The sequence below is a fragment of the Elephantulus edwardii genome, unplaced genomic scaffold (genome assembly GCF_000299155.1).
Source record: "Elephantulus edwardii isolate Elephantulus edwardi_28Jun2011 unplaced genomic scaffold, EleEdw1.0 scaffold00056, whole genome shotgun sequence".
NCBI lineage: Eukaryota > Metazoa > Chordata > Mammalia > Macroscelidea > Macroscelididae > Elephantulus > Elephantulus edwardii.
The window spans coordinates 17,128,710-17,150,269 of record NW_006399806.1 but is presented as its reverse complement, the minus strand read 5'-3'; the positions used below and the strand labels follow the sequence as shown (position 1 = coordinate 17,150,269).

The following is a 21,560-nucleotide window of genomic DNA, read 5'->3' as shown; positions in this document are numbered from 1 at the left end:
GTCCAACTCTCTGATGCATAACAAGTGATTGCAAAAAACATGGCCTGTATCAGGCGCACCTTAGTCTCCAGAGAGACACCGCTGCTCTTATTATAATAGTACTGTGGAATTACAAGAGCATCCCCTTTAGACAGAAAGATAAGACAAAAGCAAAAATAAAGGCTTCATCTTAAAAAGAAAGCGCTAATCAAACTAACACCAAAAAAACCACTTAGTACTAGTTTTTCACTAATATCTGTGCTATAAAATGTCTTCATTTGTAACAAGAAAATAGAATATCCAAACTTTCTCTAAAATGGAAATTTTTAGTTAACTGATGAATTCTCAAAATTCACTGCCACTCATAGCGACCTTCCATCGGGTTTCCAAGACTAAATCTTAAGAAGAGACTGCCTATCTTTCTCCCTAGTGAGCTGCTGGTGGATCTGAACTATCAGAGAGAGACAGCCTACAGATCAGCAGCACAATAAGCTATGGACTATTCCACTAGGGCTATTTGAGGAGGAAATGTCAAACAGAAGCACACACATGCACTCCATGGGTAACATATTCAAGGAGACTGCTCAAAAACCAGCTTCATAAAACCAACTCCACCACCACTTAACCTTTAGCAAAACACTCACCCTCCCTTTGTTCACACTGATTTGCTGAGTCATTAAGACTTTGCAGGACTGTTAGGGAGTTGTCACTGCTTTACTGCCAATCATCATAACACCTGGAACACTTCACACTCATGAAAATAACATCCAGGCACTTACAAATATTAGATGTACTTCTATTCTTATTTCTCCTGATCTAATATTTCAAAATCTACTAACAATATTTATTAGATGTACTTCTATTCTTATTTCTCCTGATCTAATATTTCAAAATCTACTAACAATATTTCTTTCAAAAGTGAAAAAGTGTTTAGAACTTAAAGATGCAGTTACACATACCTAATCAAAAAAACCTAGGAACCTAAAAACAAGACCTTTGTCTTCATACATATAAGTAAACAAATGCCTCTAGAGAATTTGGGCTTTTATTTCTTTCATTTCTAGTCTCTACTAGTCACAGTCATTACAATAACATCTAAATTACTTGCCTTATTTAAACCACATCATTCCAATATCCAATTTAGTTTTCCTCAATACTCCATGGAAAGAATAGATCTTTCCTAAAAAGTACTTTCTTTTAAGTAATGTCCTGAATATCCATAGAGTGTGTTTGCCCAAGAATATTTAAGAATGTGGTGTATATTCGGACTGTGAACAAGCTTTTCCATGAATGCAAATGTTGCTCTCAATACTGACACAATGGGCTACAGTGTCATAAGCACTGTTCATGCTCTATTAGTCATTCTGCTGCAATTTTTAGTTAAAAAAAATAATAAAAGGCCCGCAGTGTGTATAAGGCATTTGAGACATAAAAGACTTATTGTCAGAATATCTGCAGGATCCCAAAACTAGAAAAACAACTCTGAAAGACCTATTAATTTCTAGTTTGTAACTACTTTTTAGTTTTAATAAAATGCTACGCCAGAAATGCCAGAACCCTGAATTTTTCAGATTAACAAATCTATAGGATAAAAATTATGGCATATGTGATCTTATCACCAAGGCATCTGCAGAAATAAGAGATTGTATTTTATATTCTCCAGGAAAACAAAGGAGAGCTGAGCTCTGAATCAGTCTCCACATTAGCACATCCTGATGCTTACTTTGAAAGAGCCCAGCATTCTAAAGTGCAAGTGGTCCTCCACGTAGTTTTAATTTCTACTATTGTATTTCTGGATCTACCAATTATTATTTCCTAAGCTGAAAAACACTGTATATTCTTTGATAGTGTAGCAGCAAGTCTGAATAATCAGGTCATAGAGAAAATAATTTATAAATGTCTTTATTTTCTTTTGTTCTTCAGAGCATTGTTATTTTAAAGATTATCTGATCTGACAATGTAAATATATATAAAACAGGTAAAAAAAATTCAAAGTATTCTAAGCAAAATGAGTCAAACTTTGAGGAATGAAGTGAGGATGGGCACGTCAAAGGCACTGTCATCCCAGCAAAAACCTCAACACCCTCAGCAGCCACTCACAGGAACTTCTCCAGAATCCTTCTCCCACCTCTGAGCCAAACCAGGGCTTTGAATGATTCGAACTCTCAGTCATGGCTGGTGAAATGAAACTGGATCAGATTCCAATTTTAAAACTCTAAGTGGCCCAGAACACTCATCAAACAGGAAACTATAAAGCCCTGGAATGGGGAACTCGGGGGAAACGGGCACCTGATTTGGAGTTCTGGCTTACTACCAAGACTGTGGGGCATCACACAGACACAAGACGTCACAGTGAGCCACCATCACTGTTTCAGGCACCAGTGTTTGACTCAGTTGATGAAGAGAACTGCTTTCTTTAAAACATGCACTCGTTCTTTGTGCTGTAATAGAAAGTTTAAGTTTCTAGCCATATTTCAACTCAAAATTTTTCCTATTCCAGTTCACTCACATTTAGGAGAATACTCAGGTCCTTTCCAGTGTTGCTTCATCAGCCATGCTTGAACTGAACTGAACCAGTTCAAAGCCTTGATTCAAACTCAGATAACACATTACTTAAAAATTACAGAAATTCATAAGGGGAAAAACTTCCTTTTCATATTAGTTTAGCTGAAAAATATGTCATACTAAATGGTATGAAACTCTGTCATATAAACGTTATCATGTTATAGCTTGAAGCATAATACTCAGAAATTGCATTTCCTTTTAGAAAGAAATGCTACCATCCCAAACTGAAGAATGAATGCAGAAGATTAAAAGATGAAAGTGAATCGCTGGGTGAGGGCTCAGCATCTGCTTTTAAAGTCTGAGAACCACTGGAACCAATCCAGATGCCTTTTAGATTCAGGTTCACCTCTGTAAAATTTGCAGATGAGACAACTGACTTAGAGAAATCCAATTACTTACCCAAAGGTACATTAAAGGTACAGGTCAAAAGGGGTGGTGTTTGTTTCCTAACTCTAAGGTCACAGAACTACCTGGTACCACAGCTAAGTGAGTAATGATTAACAGTAATAATCAGTTTTTGCTGTCTTGAAAAGGCATGTGTGTTTATTTATACACATACACCTCCCTATCATGTCACACTGTATAGTTGAGGACTTATTTCACGAAACAGCACAGTCACTAAAATACAGGCAGCCTACATACCCTTGAGAAATATTAACTCCTCACTGCTGGTAAGCTGATACAGACTTTAGCAATCCTCCATCAGCTTCCCAAAGCCGTAAATTCTTAATGAGAGGAGACCTCTCATCTTTCTCCCTTTTGAGCGGCTGGAGAATCTGAACTGCTAGAGTCACGTGACCTTTGGGTTAGCAGCACCACCAACTATGATGACCCCAGAGATGTCTACTGTCCCTTCAGTATAAAAAGATTATGTATCACGTCTTCGTAACAACATCTCGGGAATTATGTATCTAACAGAGTTCACAGAACATAGCTGATGCAAAAAAAAAAAAATTCTCAGAGGGAAAAAGGGAACTCAAGAAATAGAGAGGGAAGAGTGAAGATGAGTGGGGAATAAAGGAGGAGGAGAAGGAGGCTGGCTAGCTAACTGGTTACAGCTGACTAATAAACACACAAAAAGGGCAGTAAGGTTAAAACTGAGTAAAATAGATAATGTACACCCACAGTAGGGAAGCAAAAACTTCCAGCATCCACATATATAATTTTAAAAACAATATAAGCCCTCTTCCCAAACAAAACTGTTAAATATTTAGGAAGAAAAGGAGAAACAATGACAACAGTGCCAGGAAATGAAAGAAGTCTAATGTAAAATTACCAGATAAATAAAACTCAGTCATTTTCCCCCAGGTAATGGAGAACACACGGTTTTAAGAACTAGGACTTGGAATTGGGGCTAGTTTGAAGTCGCTAGTTAGTTATATGCACAAATTTTACTTGGGATAATGTAGTAATCCCAGAAATAACACTGGCAATATTCACTCTTTTTTTTCCATTTTTCCCATTCACTTACATTATAATTTTTGAGATGTTTTATCTTCACTTCTGATGGTCTTCAAATGCCAATGGCTCTTAACACATTAACTGTAAAAAACACAAAGGAACTTAGGGGGATTCAGATATTTTAGGAATCCTGTATTAAATTATTCCAAGTTATTCTTTAAAGCCTGGGGAAGAGGGCTGGCATCAAGTTTTGTGTTTGTTTCACAAATTAATTACCTGATAATCAAAATGCAAAACTATTCTTTTGAGTGAAAATACTACTACTGCCTTCTTAAATCATAAGTGCAAGAACAAAAATCATCCTCTCTTCTGTCAAAAGAATAAAACATTTAGTGCAAGAGAAAATGTTTCAAAATATGGACACCCCTGACTCACCAGTGCATTGTATAACATATCCTCCTGCTCAGAAGAACAGCCAGTCAAAGAAATTCTTGTCCTTGTCACTACCACCCAATTATCTGCCCGAGGAGGACTGCCCTCTAACTACCAGCTGTGGTCATGACTTGGAGTGCCAGAAATTCAGGCATAACCAATTCTTCCCAGTGCACAGACTCTGATGGCAAACAGACTTGAAGTTAAACAGCCAACTGCTTTCTTGTTTTCTCGAATTTTCAGATTACTCATCAGTAAAATAGGGATAATAACACTGCCTGCTTTATAGATTGTCCTGAGGATTTGAGGAAGAAAATGCATTTAAAGGACAGTACCATAATATGCATATTGTACATATGTAATAAATGCTACTTTATTATTATTACTATTATTATTATCCAGAAGCAGCTTACCTACCCTCTATATCCACTGCCAAACCCCACAGGTCTGAAATTCTATAGCTAAAAATATTACTAGCTAATGTAATGTAACTTAACATAAGACAAAGCAATGCATGTAATCCTGGTTTCTCAAAATTTCCTATGAAGCTTTCAGGTCAAAGATATAAAACCTAATCTAAAACAGCAGCAGAAGGATTCATACACTGTTGTTGTAGCATGGCTTAAAACTTGTCACCTTTGTTCCCTTTAAAGAAGTATCACCCTTAGCACTGAAACATTAGAAAATATCTAAGTAAAACCTGGTGTTGTATTCTAGGGGTAGATAAAATGCATGGATCTATGGCCTAAAAATGGACTCTGTATGTGCAGAGGAGTAGGCACAGTAAACCTCCACCACCTTTACATGCCATTTTTTACTCTTCAAATAAACAAAAAAAATGAAATAGTATAACTGATCATTCTTAACTGCTTCTGTTTATCCTTTACTTACGGATATAGTATTATTAAATAATATCAATTTCCTTTTATGGTCTCAAGGTAGGTTTATAAAAATTTGGCTGAATATTATACACAAAAAAAGTAGAAGATTAACAAAATTCAGAAGTTAGAGCCAACCAACCCCACTGCCTCTAGCTGATTCCAGCTCACAGTACCCTGTAGGACAGAGATGCACTGCCCCATCGGGTTTCTACTGGTTTAAACCTTTACAGAAGCGGACTGCTACTTCTCTTGCAGAACAGCTGGTGGCCTCAAACTGCTTACCTTTTGCTTAATATTCAAGGGCTCTGACAACTGCCACCATGGCTCCTAGTTTAGAATACAACAAGATACAACTCTCTTTTCATTTTAGTTTACTGTTTCTTTCAGCATGCTTTTTATTTTGTTTATTTGATCTGCAAATAAAAAGTGTACTCCAATATAAGCAAAGTTGCAGATTTTAGTAAGAAATTTGTAAACTAAAGGTGAAGTGGCTGATTGTCTTCAATATCCATTTTCTCTTTATTCCTTATTGACAGAATGCCAAATTTTGAGTGCAGCACAAGTTCTTACATAGAAGAAACAACAAATATCCTGGCCACCAGTGTAGTCAAATAAAACCAGGAGACCATGTGCAAACTAAAAACAAAAAAAAAAGCACAGGTGACTCTTCCTCCTTCCTTTTGATTGGAATATAGATGCACTAGATCCTAGAACACTTGATAGTGCTAATAAGAAACCTATACTTGGACCAAGAGGCAGTCCTCAGAACAGAGCAAGGAAACACTGCATGGTTCAAAATCAGGAAGGGCGTACGCCAAGGATGTGTCCTGTCTCCATACTTTTTCAACCTGTATGCAGAACAGATTATCCGGGAGGCTGGGCTCTATGAGGAGAAATGTGGGGTCAAGATTGGTGGAAGATCTATCAACAATCTGCGTTATGCAAATGACACAACCCTGCTTGCTGAAACTGAGGAGGACCCGAAATGTTTGCTGCAGAGGTTCAAGGACTGCAGCTTCCAATACGGATTGAGGCTCAATGTCAAGAAGACAAAGATTCTCACCACTGGACCAACTGGCAGTATGAGGATCGATGGTGAAGAGATTGAGATTGTTCACAGCTTTAGTTTACTTGGCTCCACAGTCAACACTCTTAGTACCAGTAGCCAGGAAATGAAAAGGTGCATTGCCATGGGAAAGTCTGCTATTAGGGATCTCTCCAAAGTACTGAAGAGCAATGGTGTCTCTCTGGAGACTAAGATGCATCTGATACAGACCGTGGTCTTCGCAATTACTTGTTACACATCAGAGAGTTGCACAGTGACTAAGGAGGATAGAAGGAGAATTGATGCCTTTGAGCTGTGGTGCTGGAGAAGAGTATTGAGGGTACAAGAGACTGCTAGGAAAACAAACAGATTCATCCTGGAAAGGGTTAAACCAGGTAACTCATTGGAGGCAAAGATTCTGAGGCTCCGTCTGACATACTTTGGACATGTTGTAAGGAGAGACTGGTCTTTGGAGAGGGACATCATGCTTGGGAGGGTGGAGGGACAGCACAGGAGGGGAAGGCCCTCTATGAGGTGAACTGATTCAGTGACTGGGATAATCGAAATGGGAATGTCAGAGACAGTGCAACTGGTACAGGACAGAGTAGAGTTTAGGGCTGTTGTACATAGGGTCGCTATGAGTCACAAGCGACTAAACGGCACATAAGAACAACAACAACAGAGCTTCAATGGTAATTCTGGTTCATCCCGTGGACAGGCAAGAGAACAAACAGATAGGTCTTGGAGAGGGTGCAGCTGGGGTGCTCTTTGGGGGCAAGAATTTTGAGGCTCCACCTCAACTACTTTGGACGTGTTGCTATTCCTTGGAGAAGGACATGATGTTGGGGAGGGTGGAGGGTTGGTGAGGAAGAAGAAGACCCTCAACCAGGTGAACTGACATGATGGCTGCTGCAATGAGCTCTTGTGAGTCAGGAAGTGTGAGGATGGTGCAGGATAGAACAGGATTCAGATCTTTTGTTCACAGGGTCTCTATGAGTCATAATGGACTTGATGGCATCTAACAACAAGTAGAGCAAGCTTCAATAATAATTCTGGTTTAGGAGGTGACTTTGGGAATGGAAAACTGTAAGTGATAAAGCTTCTATCTTTGACACTTCAGATCTATCACACCAGACCTGTACATACTTTTTATCTTGGGACTTTCAGGAGAGAAGGAAAAAACATTTTTTTCTGTTGTTTTAAGTCAATTTTAGTTTTATTTTGTTGTTGTTATACACTATACTAAACACAAAACCTTTATTTATTTTCTTTTTCTTGTGTGTACTGTCAAATTGGATCCAACCGGAACAGGAGGATATTGCCCCTCCTTCTCCAGCAGAGCATCTGGAGCATCTGGTAGATTCGAACCACATGGCTTCGGGACTACAGTGCAACTTCTTGCCACTAGGCCACCAGAACACCATTAAACCTTAACTTGAAAAATATTTTCCAAACATCAGAATTTTAAATAAATGAATCTATTCTCAAAGTTAGTTTCTGTTATCTTTAAACAAAGTATTTGTCCTTATTTAGTCTAGACTAAAAAGTATCTTAAAAAAATCTAAGAACCAATCATGTCAAATATTCTCAAAAGAACATTTGAAAAACCAAGAACTAATTAGCACTTACAATCCATGAATCCTACATACTTGAGCTGGGGAAGAATTATAAAGCTTGTTCCTAAGTGTTTTATAGGAAAGGAAATATTGGTACGTAGACAGAAACATATTAGAAGGAATAACAGAACTATATGTAATAAAGCTACAGAAATGAAAATGGAGGTTTATTTCATTAAGAGGGTCCCTTCTCCATAGCCTCTTTTGTTTCAACAACTTGTGTCAATATTTTTGCAACAGATGTTTTCAATCGGATTTTTTTGTAGAAAGGAAGTTTCTAAAATCCTCCCCCTATTCAATCACTTTGGTGTCATAGTGAAGGCTGAGTCCAGTCAGGATAAAGAGGTAATCAGCCTCCTCCCATGAAGATTTACAGCCTAGGAAACCTGAAGGAGGGTCACTAGGAGCCTGTGTGGGCAGGCAGGGTTCCTGTTCTTGCCTATTGTCTCTCTAATGTCTAATCCTAGCTGCTAACTGAATTTATAGACAACACAAAAATAGCAAGTGCGATTCAAAACTAATTTCTTTTTAAGGGTTAATACTTCACACTAAAATGTGGAGGATTTCCACTGGTCAAATCCTGAGTCACAAGTAACCTTTGGCTCTGGTGATTTCAAACACAATAGCGTTAAACTGGCAGCTTGCCAAAACAAACTTCACTGCTTCTGGACATCTGCATCCAGGTTATTTCCTTCCTTTGAGCATAATCTAAGCTTTCCTGTGTCAGGTGATGATGGTCTTCAGGAATTACTTTTTAAAATACTTTTTCTAAATGCCTGTTGCGACTCATGTAGCTCACCAAGGTTCCACTATCAAGAAAAAGCCCAAGACAGGTATTCTTGGTTAGTGATGCTCGGGGTTGGGAAAGAAAAGATCTCAGGAAATCTCCTAAATATTAGATACAATAAACCCATAAAAGATGATTTCTCTTCCACTACCTCAGGCAATAATTTTACAAAACTACAGCTCTAATGTCAACAGACTTCAATTTAGTCCATTTCAGGTAATGTTGTCAATGTTGTTCAGGAAATGGGAGTTACTAGGCACCAACCAGCAAAAGACTTAAGGTGGTGGTTCTCAAAATTTAGCATGCATCAAGATCACATGTAAGGTCTGCTAACGCATAAGCTGTAGGACCATACTCTCAAAAATGTTTCTTCAGTTAAGTCTGAAGTAGGGCTCAGTAATTCATTTCTAACATGTTTCTAAGGAATGCTGATGCTGTTAGTTGGGAATTGTAAGAGCCACTTATCTACATTTGACGACAGCATAAGAAAGCAGAAAAATCATTTAAAATTCCATCTTTGCTTCAGTATTAACTCGGATATCTTTTACTAGTAGTCAACAGCTTCAAATATAATTTCTGAAAAAATGAGCTAATAATGATGACTTCTGAGAACTAGAAGTGGTTCACAATATCAACCCCATCTTGTCTAGTGATGTGCTATTGTGTAGCTGGTGTGGTCGGACTGAGTATGGCTCACAGCGCCCCTATGAATAACAGTCTTGAACACTGTCTTATCCTGTGCCATCATTATCTCTGACACACTTGAGTCCACTGCTGCAGTCACTGTCAAATCATCTCGTTGCGAGTCTTTCCCTCTTTTGTTGATCTGCTATCTTTCCAAATATGATGTCCCTTTAAAAGGAACAGCATCTCCTAGCAACATTCCCAAATTATATGAGATGAGTTATGCCATCCCTGTTTCAAATAAGCACTCTAGTTACACTTTCTCCAAGACATATCTGTTTTTTTCTTTTGGGGATCCAGGGAATATTCAGTATTCTTCTCCAACACCTCAATGACATCAATTCTCCTCTGTCATTCTTACTAAATGGTCAGCTTTCAGAGGTATAGTAAGTGACTGAAAAGACCATGGCCTGATTCAGGCACACCTTAGTCTTCAAATTAACAGTACTTTGGAGAGGTCCCTGACAGCAAACTTGTACAATGTAATGTCTCCTGATCTCCTAGCTGCTGGCACTAACAGTGTTGATTGTGGGTCCAAATAAGATTAAATCATTGACAATTTCAATCTTTTCTCTATCTATCATGATGTTGCCTAGCAGTCCACTGGTGAGGATTTCTGTCTTCTTGATGTTGAGCTACAATCCGTATTGAAGGTTTTAATCTTTGAGTTTTGGCAGCAAGTGCTTCAAATCCTCCTCACTTTTAGCCAACATGGTCGTGTCATCTGCACCACGGAGGTTGCTGATGAGGGTTTCCTCTGATTCTGATGCCATTCTTCTTCACAGAGTTCAGCTTTTCGAATTATTTATTCAGCACATGGATTAAATAGGTATAGTAAGAGGATACAACCCAGACGCACACCTTTCCTGATCTTAAACAATGCAGTGTTCCCTTGTTCTGTGCAGACAACAGCTTTTGGGTCTAGGTTTCATATGAGCACAATAAAGTCTTCTGGTAATCCGTTCTTCTCAGCATTAGCCATACTCTTATAGACATTCTTTTGGTATTCTCTGCTTCCAGCCAGCATCCATCTGAAATCAGCAATGATATCCCTAGTGCCATAGTCTCTTTTAAATCCAGCTTGAACTTCTGGTACTTTTCTCTTAATGCACTGTCATAGCCATTTTTTGGATAATCTTCAGCAATATTTTGCTTGCATAATGATACTGCATAATAATTTCCACATACTGAAATCCTTCTTAGGAATTGGAACAAATATGGGTATCTTCCAGTGAGCTAGCCAACCAACTGTCCTCCAGATTTCCTGGCACAGACTGGTGAACACATCCAGGGCTGCATTTATTATCTGAAATATGTCAATATTCCTGAGGCCTTATTTTTGTCAGTGCCTTCAGTGCAGTTTGAACTTCTTCATTATCACTGGTTCTTCTTCATACGGTACTTCTTGAAATTCTTCTGTGTCAAGGAATTTTTTTTGGTAAAGTGACTTTGTGTACTCTTTCCATCTTCTCTTGCTGCTTTCCTGGATCATTCCAGATTTTGCCATAGTATCTCTCACTGTTGCAACTTATGGCTTGTAATTGTTTTTCAGTTTTTTCAACTTTAGAAATCTGAGGAAATTTTTCTCTTTTTCCCCAACACCAACTCTTTGCACATTCCATTATAATATTTTGCTTCGTCTTCTTGATCAGCCCTTTGAAACTTTCAGTTAATATCTTTGACTTTGTCATTTCTTCCCTTTGTTTTGGTTTCTTGACCCTCCAGTACAATTGAGAGTCTCTTCTGACATCCATTTTGGTTTTTCCTCCTCTTCTGTCTTTAAAGACCTTCTGTTCTCTTAAAAAATAATATATTTGGTGTCATCCATAACTCATGGCCCTTGATTATTAGTGTTCTATGCTTCAAACTTATTCTGCAGATGATTTTTATGTTCAATGGGATAGACTCAAGGTCATCTTTTATTTAGTTCTTATGGACTTGTTTTCATTTTCTGAACTCGGCTCCAATCTTAATTTGCACATGAGTAAATTGATGGTCTGTTCCACAGTCAGCACCTAGCCTGTTTCTGACTGCTGATATTGAACTTCTCCAATGATTCTTTCCACAGAGGTAATCAATCTGATTCCTAAGTAGTACATTAGGTGATATTCATGTATAAAGTTGTCTTTTGTATTTTTTTAAAAAGATATTTGCAATGAAGAAATCACTGAACATAGAAAAGTCACTCATTTATTCTCCAGCCTCATTTCTATCACCAAGAATATGCTTTCTAATTACTGTTCCTTCCTCACTGTTTCCAACTTTGCATTCCAGTAACTAATAATTATTAATGGCTCTTGGTTGCTATGTCTGATCAATTTCAGACTTTAAAAGTTGGAAGAAAGCCTCAGTTTCCTCCTCTTTGCCTTTAGTTGTTGATGCATATATTTCAATAATAAATGTATAAACAGGCCTTCCTTGTATGTATATGGATAATATCCTATAACTCACAACTTTGTACTTCAGGAATGGTCTTGAAATTGTCATTTTCACTAGGAATACAACATCATTCTTCTCAGGTTTTTCATTTCTGGTATCAGTCATATGATTGTCTGATCACAAGTTTTCAGTCAGGCCAATGTCAGTCCATTTCAGCTCACCTAGGATACCTAGAATATTGATCTGTAAGCATTCCACTTCATTTTGGGGCAACTTCCAGTTTTCCTACATTCATACTTCACACATTCTACATTCCAATTATTAAAAGATACCTGTAGCTGTTTCTCATCCTGAATGACTTCTGATCTGGGATCCACCTCTAATACTACATTTCTCTATTATTCATAGACCTGTTATTTTGGTAGTGGAAGATGGCCAATCCCAGTCTGTCTTAATCTGGGAGCTCTGCTGAAACCTGTCGGCAATGGGTGACTCTTCTGGTATTTGAAACACAGTGGCATAGCATCCAGGATCATAACACCCACAAGTTACTGGATGTTTAACATTCTTTTAGGGTTCTGGAATCACTGAAACCAAGATTATCCAACTTTTAATTTAATAATATAATGTCAGACACATTATACTATAAGAGTAAGGTAAAAGGTCCAATCTGTTAGCTTCATCTTGTTCCATAGCTATAGATACCACTAACCCTGGCTTATTGACTCATAAAATATGCCAAGAATTACAAAGGGAATGGGCGAGAAGATGTGGCTGAACACAAATCCATCACCACTAGTGGAAAAACAACCCAAACCCTAATATTCTACCAACATATTAACCCACACTGACCTTAAGGTTAAAAACAAGGACTTAAAACAAGGGCTTAAAAACAAGACTGCAATAAAATGTGTATACTCTTGAAAATTATTCTATATCTTTAGGATATAATATAATATAAAAAAATTCATGGAATCAGAAATCCAGGATTTTCTATTTTCAAATTATGCTTTCAAAAAATTTAAAAAAACAAAAACAAAAACCTTCTTCAAACTCACTGTCACAAAGCTAGAACTCACAGGTGACCCTTCAGCAGGGTTCTCAAAACTGTAAATCACACAGTGGGGAACTGCCCACCTTCCTCGTGAAGAGCCACAGGTCCATCTGAATTGACACACAGCCTCAGTCAGTGGGTTAACAGTGCAACCCCCTACTGACGACAACACAAGAGCATCACTTAAGGAATACATGCAATTTTAAAATGGAACAATATTAGGGAATACTTTACCTAAACAGGGAACTCTGGTGGCCGAGTGCTACGAAGCTGTGCTGCAATCTCAAAGTCATATAGTTCAAATCCACTAGCTGCTCTGTGGGAGAAACATGGACAATCTCCTCCTGTGTGATTTACAGCCTCTGAAAACCTGCTAGAGGGTCAGCTATGAGTCAGTTCCGACTCAACAGCACACATAAATCACATCATTACCTAAATATAGCATATGTATCTAACTGTTAGTATTTTTATGGACGTTAAAGATAATTATAGGATCTTCATTAATGATAATCTATTTTTAGACTTTTGGAGGCAGGAGTGGCATCCACTTCCTAAACAATATTACCTCTGGAAACTCTATGAACTTTGATAAATTATAGTTATAGAAAGGCTTCAGGCCTTTTTGTACACAGGGTCGCTATGAGTCATGCTTAACTTGACAGCAATCCACAACATTTTTAGACTAGAAATCAAATGATGAACTATTTTACATTTGCCTTTTCTTTTAAAACAAATGCAAATTGCCTAAAATAACTAGAATATGATGGTATGTGAAAGATTAAAAAAAATACAGATTAAATAAAATCACTGACTAAATAAATTAGATAAGTACGAAGCCAGAGAAAAGTACAAGTCAGAACACAGGTGAGAAGGGGACACAAATATGTCCTCAAGATATAAAGAAGTGGGAACAGAAAAAAAAAATTAAGGCCGTGAAACTGCCTGTGATTCAAGAGGCTTCATGTGGGAATAACTAGTTTGAACCTGAAGGTGTTACTGGTCAAGCCAAAATGAACAGAAAAAAACCTTTTCATCTTTGAGTAAAAACAATAAATAATATCAGTAGTGAATAGTGTCAATATTTCTTAATCCAAATATTCACTGATCACCTATTGGTGGTAATACTGGGGATCATCAAATCAACCACAACTCATAGCGACCCTATGAACAGCAGCCCTGAACCCTGCCCTGTCCTGCACCATCCTCACCATCCCTGCTACTCCAGCTCACTGCAGCAGTCCCTGTGTTAATCTACCCCATGAGGGTCTTCCTCTCTTTGATTGACTCTGTACCTTCCCAAGCAAGATATTCTTCTCCAAGGACTGGTTCCTCCTAGCAACATACCCAAAGGAAGATGGAGTTTCATCAGCCTTCTCTCTAAGGGGCATGCTGCACTTTCTCCAAACATGTTTGTTTGTTCTTTTGGCTGTCAATGGGCTATTCAGCCCTCTTCTCCAACACCTTCACTCAAAGGTATCAATTGTTCTACTGTCATACACTATCAATGTCCAGCTTTCTGATGCATAGAAAGGAACTGAAAAGATTATAGGTTATTTTCTTCTTTCATTTTGCATAGCCAAAAATGAGCAATCAAATTTATTCAGGCAACAGGCCTTTTATGCAAACAAGCAACGTAAAAAAAAAAAAAAATTAAGTGGGAAAAAATAAATCCAATGAATACCAGATCAAAACCCTGTCCTTTCCCATGTCATCCTCACTTTCTTCTCAATGTGCTCAACCCACTTTTACAGTCACTGCACCATCCATCTTCTTGAAGGACTTCCGCTTTCCCTCTTACCCTCCACATTTCTCAGCATAATGTCTCTCATCAAGGACTAGCTGCTTCCGAAAACATAGCTAAAGTCTGTGGGAGAAAGTTTCACCATCCTTACTTCTAAAGAACATCTTAGTTGCACTTCCTTCAAGACAGACTTGTTCATTCTTTTGGCATTTAATGAGGAATTCAGCTCTCTCCTCCATAACTATAATTCAAAGGTAATGATTCTTCTGTTCTTTCCTATACATTGTCCACCTTTCAGGTGTATAGGAAATAACTGAAAATATGGCTTGAATCTTGCATACCTTAGTCTTCTAGGTAATATATTTTGTAGTAATGTACAAACTCAAAAAAAGAAAAACTAGACTAAGGAAGGAGAATAGTAATGACTTGTGGTATAGCTTATAATATTACAGTATTATTTTGGCCATATCCTACATAAATAACACATCAAGAACCAGAGCAAGACCGATCTAAGGCACAGAATATAATCAGATTATCAGTGTAGTGAAGAGAATTTTTTCACAACTCTCCTCTGTAGGAACATGTATGTATGATACTATCAGGATATACAAGAGTTGCTGAACAGTACAATGAAGTACATCGATACCAAGCAGGATTGATTAAACAGAACTACTTTTTATAAGGATACAAGATGAAATAGTTGATTAGGAAACTGCTGATTGGATACCATATAAAGAATGAAATTGCTCTTCACTGAAGAAAAGTCCAACAGTAACTCTGAAATGACTACAGACCTATCAAGCGTGAAATATGTATTCTACAACCACCTTTTTTATATCTTCAATAAGGGAGAATATCAGTTTAAAAAGTAACATGTAACCAGGTGGGTTAGTACATTCTTTTTCAGATTTCTATTATTTCCTATTTCCCAAAGGGACCTATAACATCTTACAGAGAAACACACTAAACATAAGTTAAAATCCAGTTATCTAATAAAAAAAGCACTTGAAGGAAACTGAGCTGGACCGATTGCCGATGAGAACAGTGGTTAAATGCTCAACTGTCAACCAAATGGTTTAAAGTTCAACCTACCAGCTGCTCCCTAAAGAAATGACCGTCCGCTTCCATTAAGATTTACAGCCTTGCTAACTCTAAGGTAGTTCTACTCCTGTCCTTTAGGGAGCGCTGGTCGCAGAGTAGTAAGGACATGAACTGCAATTACAAACACATGAGATTTGCATTCACCAGTTGGTCTGTGGGACAAAAATGGACAATCTCCTCTCATGCAATTTACTACCTCTGATAACCCACTGAAGGGTCAGCTATGGGTCGATTCCAATTCAATGGTACATACCAGTATTATATAAAGCCTATTCTGTAACATATTAAACAGTATTGACTATTACACTGAAAGAAGTATTTCAATAAATCCACAAAGCAATTCAATAGTGAAACACCTAATAAGCTATGTTTAATGATGGTATTTCTGCAATAGGCTATCCAAATATCTGGCCCTTGTCATAAGGTAACAAAAGTATACACTTACACTATCTAACAGGCACAGCTATTAGAAACACTAGCTCTCCATCCTGTTTATCAGTCTCTTGTGACTTAGTTTTAGTCCATGTTAAATTTAAATTTAAGGTTTTCATTAATATGCAATGCAGCTATTCTATACTGTTGATGAGGGTGCCACAAACAGATATGTTGATTATTTCAAGATACAAAGGAATTTAGTAGAATGACTTCTATACAGGAGAAATTCAGTGAATTTTCTACCTTCCAGAGGAGTCATATTTATATTTTTATCCAGAGAGGATGAGAATAACCTATGATAATCAAAATTATTTCAAATTCATATGTCAATTAACATTTTTCAGAAAACTAAAAACAGTACAAGCATCTAACTAAAGTTGCTGACTCTCTCTTCCACTAGGAAATAAGTCAAAATGCATAGCCGATTAGTATGTAAGAATAATAGATAACACTGACTGTGATTTCAAAAATACGTAACAAAGGTTATTTGTAAAGGGAGTAACTCAGTACCTGATATGAACTCACATATGTCACCAAGTATTATCATTAAGATAGAGATTTTCCCAGACAAACTCCTTTATTTTAAATGATAAGAAAGTTGTGAAATAGAAAATTCAAGTGATACAGGCCTCATAAGGTAGCTGAACCAGTGACTGCTGCCGACTGAGTACTTAGAATATTCCTTCTAACATACCAGGCTGCTTGGTATGAACTTAAATGCTCACACTTGGATGAGATCACTATTTCTCTCGTTTGCTTTCTTCATCTTCTCTGAATCACAGTTGTTATTTTTAACATTCTCATTACAATCTAATGTTCCGATCTGTTTTCTGAATGAACAATTTCACAATTGAGCATGTCCAATTCTTGGATTTCTAAACTTCTTGTTTTGTTGTTGTTGCTGTTGTTTTGTGGTACGCTGCTGAGTGGACTCGACTCACAAGGACCCTATATATAACAGCTATGAACCTGCTCTATCCTGAGTCAACCTCATTGTCTCTGACACACCTATCCCCAATACCCCAGTCATTGAGTCAATCCATCTCATCCAGGGTCTTCCTCTCTTGCACTGTCTTTCCACCCTCCCAAGTATGATGTCCCTCTCCAAGGACTGGTCGCTCCCTTGCAACATACCCAAAGTATGTCAGATAGAGCTTCAAAATCCTTGCCTCCAAGAAGCAGCCTGGCTTCATCCTCTCCAGGACAGACTTTCTAAACTTCATTGTAAGAAATAATTTTTAAAATGAGCTTTAAAAAAATCATGAAAGAAAATGTATAATGTTCACAAGTAAACATAAATTCTTTTCTCCTGGAGCACTTAATCGAGACAAATTTATTGAGCACCTATGTACTGCTTAAGATGATTAGACAGGATCTTCACCCTCATGTAGTTTATAAACTGAGAAGATATTAGGGTACCCTAAGAAGAGAATTCCCCTAATATCTCAGGGTACCCTAATATTATAGGCTTGGAAGCAGGAGTGGCATTCAACTTCTGAAACAGCTTGCCTCCGTAAACTCTATGAACTTAGAGAAACGATGAGGGCTTTCATTCACAGAGTCGCTATGAACTCACTTAACAACAACAAAAAAGAGGACAGAATTTTTTAAGTGATGGATCAATCAGTGATGATTACCTATGATAGTATTAAGCACCAAAAAGGGAAGAAAGGTCAGTATCACCTATCTTTTACAGAGTCCAAATTGAATCAAGAAATCTTCAATTTATTCAAGGATGGAATAAAAGCTGGTTTTTCCACACCACAGTTTGGTATCTACTAACTTTCAAATAACAATCAAACAATTCCCAATGGAAAATAACCTGATTTCACTGTAGCTGTATAACATTCAGAATTAATTCTTAATACAACTATAAGTCATTATTTTAAAACCACAGGAGAATAAACCCACCCTTCAAATATGTCAAATATTAATTCACAATTCCTCTGCACAACTGCATAAAGTTTTCCTCAAATCTTCAGAATAAAAACCTCATTTGGTACAAGAAAATGACAACCTGGAGAACCGACAGTCCTGTAAGGATGACAACCACCACTTGGGAATTAAAAGCAGTTCATATTCCTGAGAAACTGATTTTCGGTTGGAAGGTTTAGAAAGAGAAGCAGAGAGATCATTTTTATTTACACATTTAAGTAAAATCTTGACTTTTTTTAAAATGCAAAAGAAAAAGCGTCAAAGAGACAAGGAAGAGATTGGGGGAAGAAAGGGGACGTGCAAAACCCCAAACATGAAAGAAGAAAGGAAGGACTGTAGAAAAGAATTAGAAAGAATGCTGAAGAGTGAGAAATGCAGGGAGGAGGAAATGGGGCAAGAGAAGGGACGGGGAAAGGGCTATTTTTAAATTATTTGAGAATAAATGTGCGATCATAGAGAAGAATGGGCTTGGGCTACCTCAACGAGGGCAGAGACTAGACAGGAGTAAGAAAGGCCGAGGGGCGGCTAGAGGACCAGCGAGTTTTAACCTCCTTTTTCCCAGAGAGGGAGGAAGAAGTGGTTCCCAAGTCCCAGGGAAAGAATTCCGGAGCAGCATCCAGGAGCCGGAATCTGCGAGTCGGGGAGCCCCAGAGCCGCTCGCCGGCCCCTCTCCATCCCCCAGGATCGAGAAACGGGGCGGGGCCCGGCGTCCCGGTTACCTGGACAGGGAGTCCACGCTGGGCGGCCGCGCCGCCGCCGGCTGGGAGCCCAGACTCTCGCAGCTGGAGCTCTTCTCCATGGTGCGGCGGGGGCGGAGGAGCGAGAGGCTGCAGCGCCCTCAGCGGCGGGCCGAGCGGGGGGAGCGGAGGGCGGAGTGCGCCGAGCCGGGGCCGCTGTCAGGCGAGAGCCGGCCCGGGAGGAAGACCGGAAGCGGCCATGTTCCCCCACACTGCACCGCGCCCTGGGGCTGCGCGGAGCGGGCGGGCCCGGGGACCCTCGGACGCCGGGCCTCAGCCACTGCTCCTCACGCTGCGCAGCCTCGGGGCTCGGGCGGGGCCGCCGAGGGCAGCGCCTGGGTGAGAGGGTGTCAGCTGACCGAGAGACACGATCAACACAAAGATTTTGCACGCGGGGATGACTGAAGTATCACTATGGAGAGCATTAAGGAAAACGGGATGGCCTGGAGAGTGATAGGGCACAGACGGGAGAGCCAGGGGACTTAAGGATGAGGAAGGGGGTGCTGGTGGCCTAGTGCCAAGACGCCGCGCTGCAATCCAAAGACTTATGGTTCGAATCCACCAGCTACTCCGAGGAAGAAGGATGGGCAGTCTCCTCCTCTGTGATTAAGTGCCTATGAAAACCCGCCGGAGGGTCAGCTATGGGTCGGTTTCGACTCAATGGTACACATTAAGAAGTGTGAGGATGTGGGAAATAAGAGGGTTAAAGGATCACCAGATAGGGGTTGAAAATACTGCTGGGCGAGGGCAGATTATGTGAAAGACTACATTAGAGCCAGTCAGATATGGATTCGAATCCTGCCTCTACCAGGGTGACCCAGGGCACTGAAAATCAGCTTCTTTATAGAATTAAATCCACTGCCTTTAAACTGATTCTCACTGTTGGGGCACCATCGCATGTACGAGGCATCTATAAAATAGGAAAAAAAATAGCCTCATAAATGAGATGCGTCTACTAGTGTTAACTATTAATAGTATTAGTGGTAAGGAGCTGTGCTGTCAACCCAAAGATGCCCTGTTGAATCCCCCAGCTTCCTTCGGGAAACAGATAGGCAGTCTCCTGGCATGTGATTTACTGCCTCTGAAAACCCACTGGAAGGTGCGCTGTGAGTTCCCACTTGACGGTACTCAACAACAATGCGCAACTTCATCAGGATTAATAAAATCAAAAGAGACTAATGTAGACAGCATATACAATTATGAAGAGAACTTAAATAAATGTTGGTATAGAATGGGTGGAAGAAAATTAAGAATGACTAATCTCAACCCATTGCCCTGGAGTCGGAACTGACTCAGTTTCCTCCAATGGATTTCTGAGGTCATAAATCACACAGCAGGAGATGGCTCATCTTTGTCCGGGAAGTGGATTTTAATCTCTTGAGCAATGTAGCCTTCGGATTAGCACAACTCCCTAAAAGTACACTTATAGGAAAAGCATACCACCGTTGGGAATGTAATCAAATGCTCATTTTTCCATTACCACTCCGAACCCCATTACCACTCCGAACCCCTCATCTCCAATCACTATTTAAGAAAATCACTCACTAGAAAGCAACTCAAACTATTCTTTTGTGACTGTATTGACTATTATGACTATTGGGTTTATGTTGTCTGCAAGTGGTGTAGGGGACAAGCACTTTGCCATTAATCCATTGTCCATATGAAGAGGTACAGATAGGGAGCTGATCAATGAGCAGACAGAATTCTTCACTGCTTTTTCAGTGGCATTAGCTAGAGGGCAAGCTTGCAGAGCTCTTTCCCTGCTTCTCAAATTCCCATGCAGAACCGGAAGGGAGGGGAGTGGGATAGAACTGTGATAAGAACAGGAACTGGGTAAAGGGGAAATGCTTCTGTTAGTAATTTTCTCTTACAAAGGACACAGGAAGGACGAGGAGAAAGGACACCATGAAGGAATTTTTCAGGCTGAAACGGAATTCCAATCCTTCCTTGTAGAGGGTGTAAATTATGCAAAGGTTATCTGTACAGAATTAAACAATTAATCCTCAGCACAGCCCTTTCTTGCTAGGATAAATAGAACTGTCACATTAAAGTAGATTTCATTTACGCTCTGTAATTGATGTTTTAGGAAAATATTAAAGTACATGGCCAGTTAAGCAATTAACTTGCAAATACATTGAAAGAACAACCTAGTAGAGTTGGATTCAATGTAAGCTACAGTTATCATTAGAGAATAAACAGCATTTCTGTCTTATTCTCTACCTTGGCAGAGGCAAATAACAACCAGTCGTTTTTTCCCCCTGAGACTTTTCAGAGAACTTTTCTGGTCGGCAAATGGTAAGCAATCAGAAATAACATTTAACAAGTATGAGAATTCTGCAGTGATTCATAAAAGAATTTCCTTTTGCTTTCCAATCAGCATCCTTTGGAAATGTTGGCTCATGGCTATCATCTAATACTCAAAATTCCTAAACTAAATATGAAAAAGATTTATGACCCCTTGAAAAGGAGAGTGATGTCTCCTAGTTCATTTCTAATCTGTTGGTGTGGAGTTCATTTCAATCCATGGGACTGTAAATCATTACAGGAGGAGACTGCCCATCTTTCTCCCACAGAGCAGCTGGTGGATTCATATTGCCAACCTTTTGTTTAGTGTCCTGATTCCTTACACACTACACTGCTGTTGTTGTTAGGTGCTGTCGAGTCGTAGACAACTCAATGAGCCTATGAACAAAAGAACAAAAGGCCTGAGCACTGTTCATACATAGCGTTTCCAGAGGCAAGCCATTTCAGAAGTGGATGCTTCTCCTGCTTCCAGGCTTATTTTAGT

At 39.0% G+C, this 21,560-nt stretch overlaps 1 protein-coding gene across 1 annotated transcript in view; it reads right to left on the bottom strand.

The window, feature by feature from the left end:
* The window catches only part of MTMR2 (myotubularin related protein 2), a 149,555-nt gene extending 130,697 nt beyond the window's left edge, over nucleotides 1-18,858 (bottom strand). Inside the window, exon 1 of the mRNA XM_006887358.1 lies at nucleotides 18,755-18,858. Within this exon, the coding sequence (XP_006887420.1) occupies nucleotides 18,755-18,834 (80 nt within the window). The 5' untranslated portion in view covers nucleotides 18,835-18,858. The remainder of the gene's footprint in view (nucleotides 1-18,754) is intronic.
* Between the last annotated feature and the right edge of the window lie 2,702 nt (nucleotides 18,859-21,560).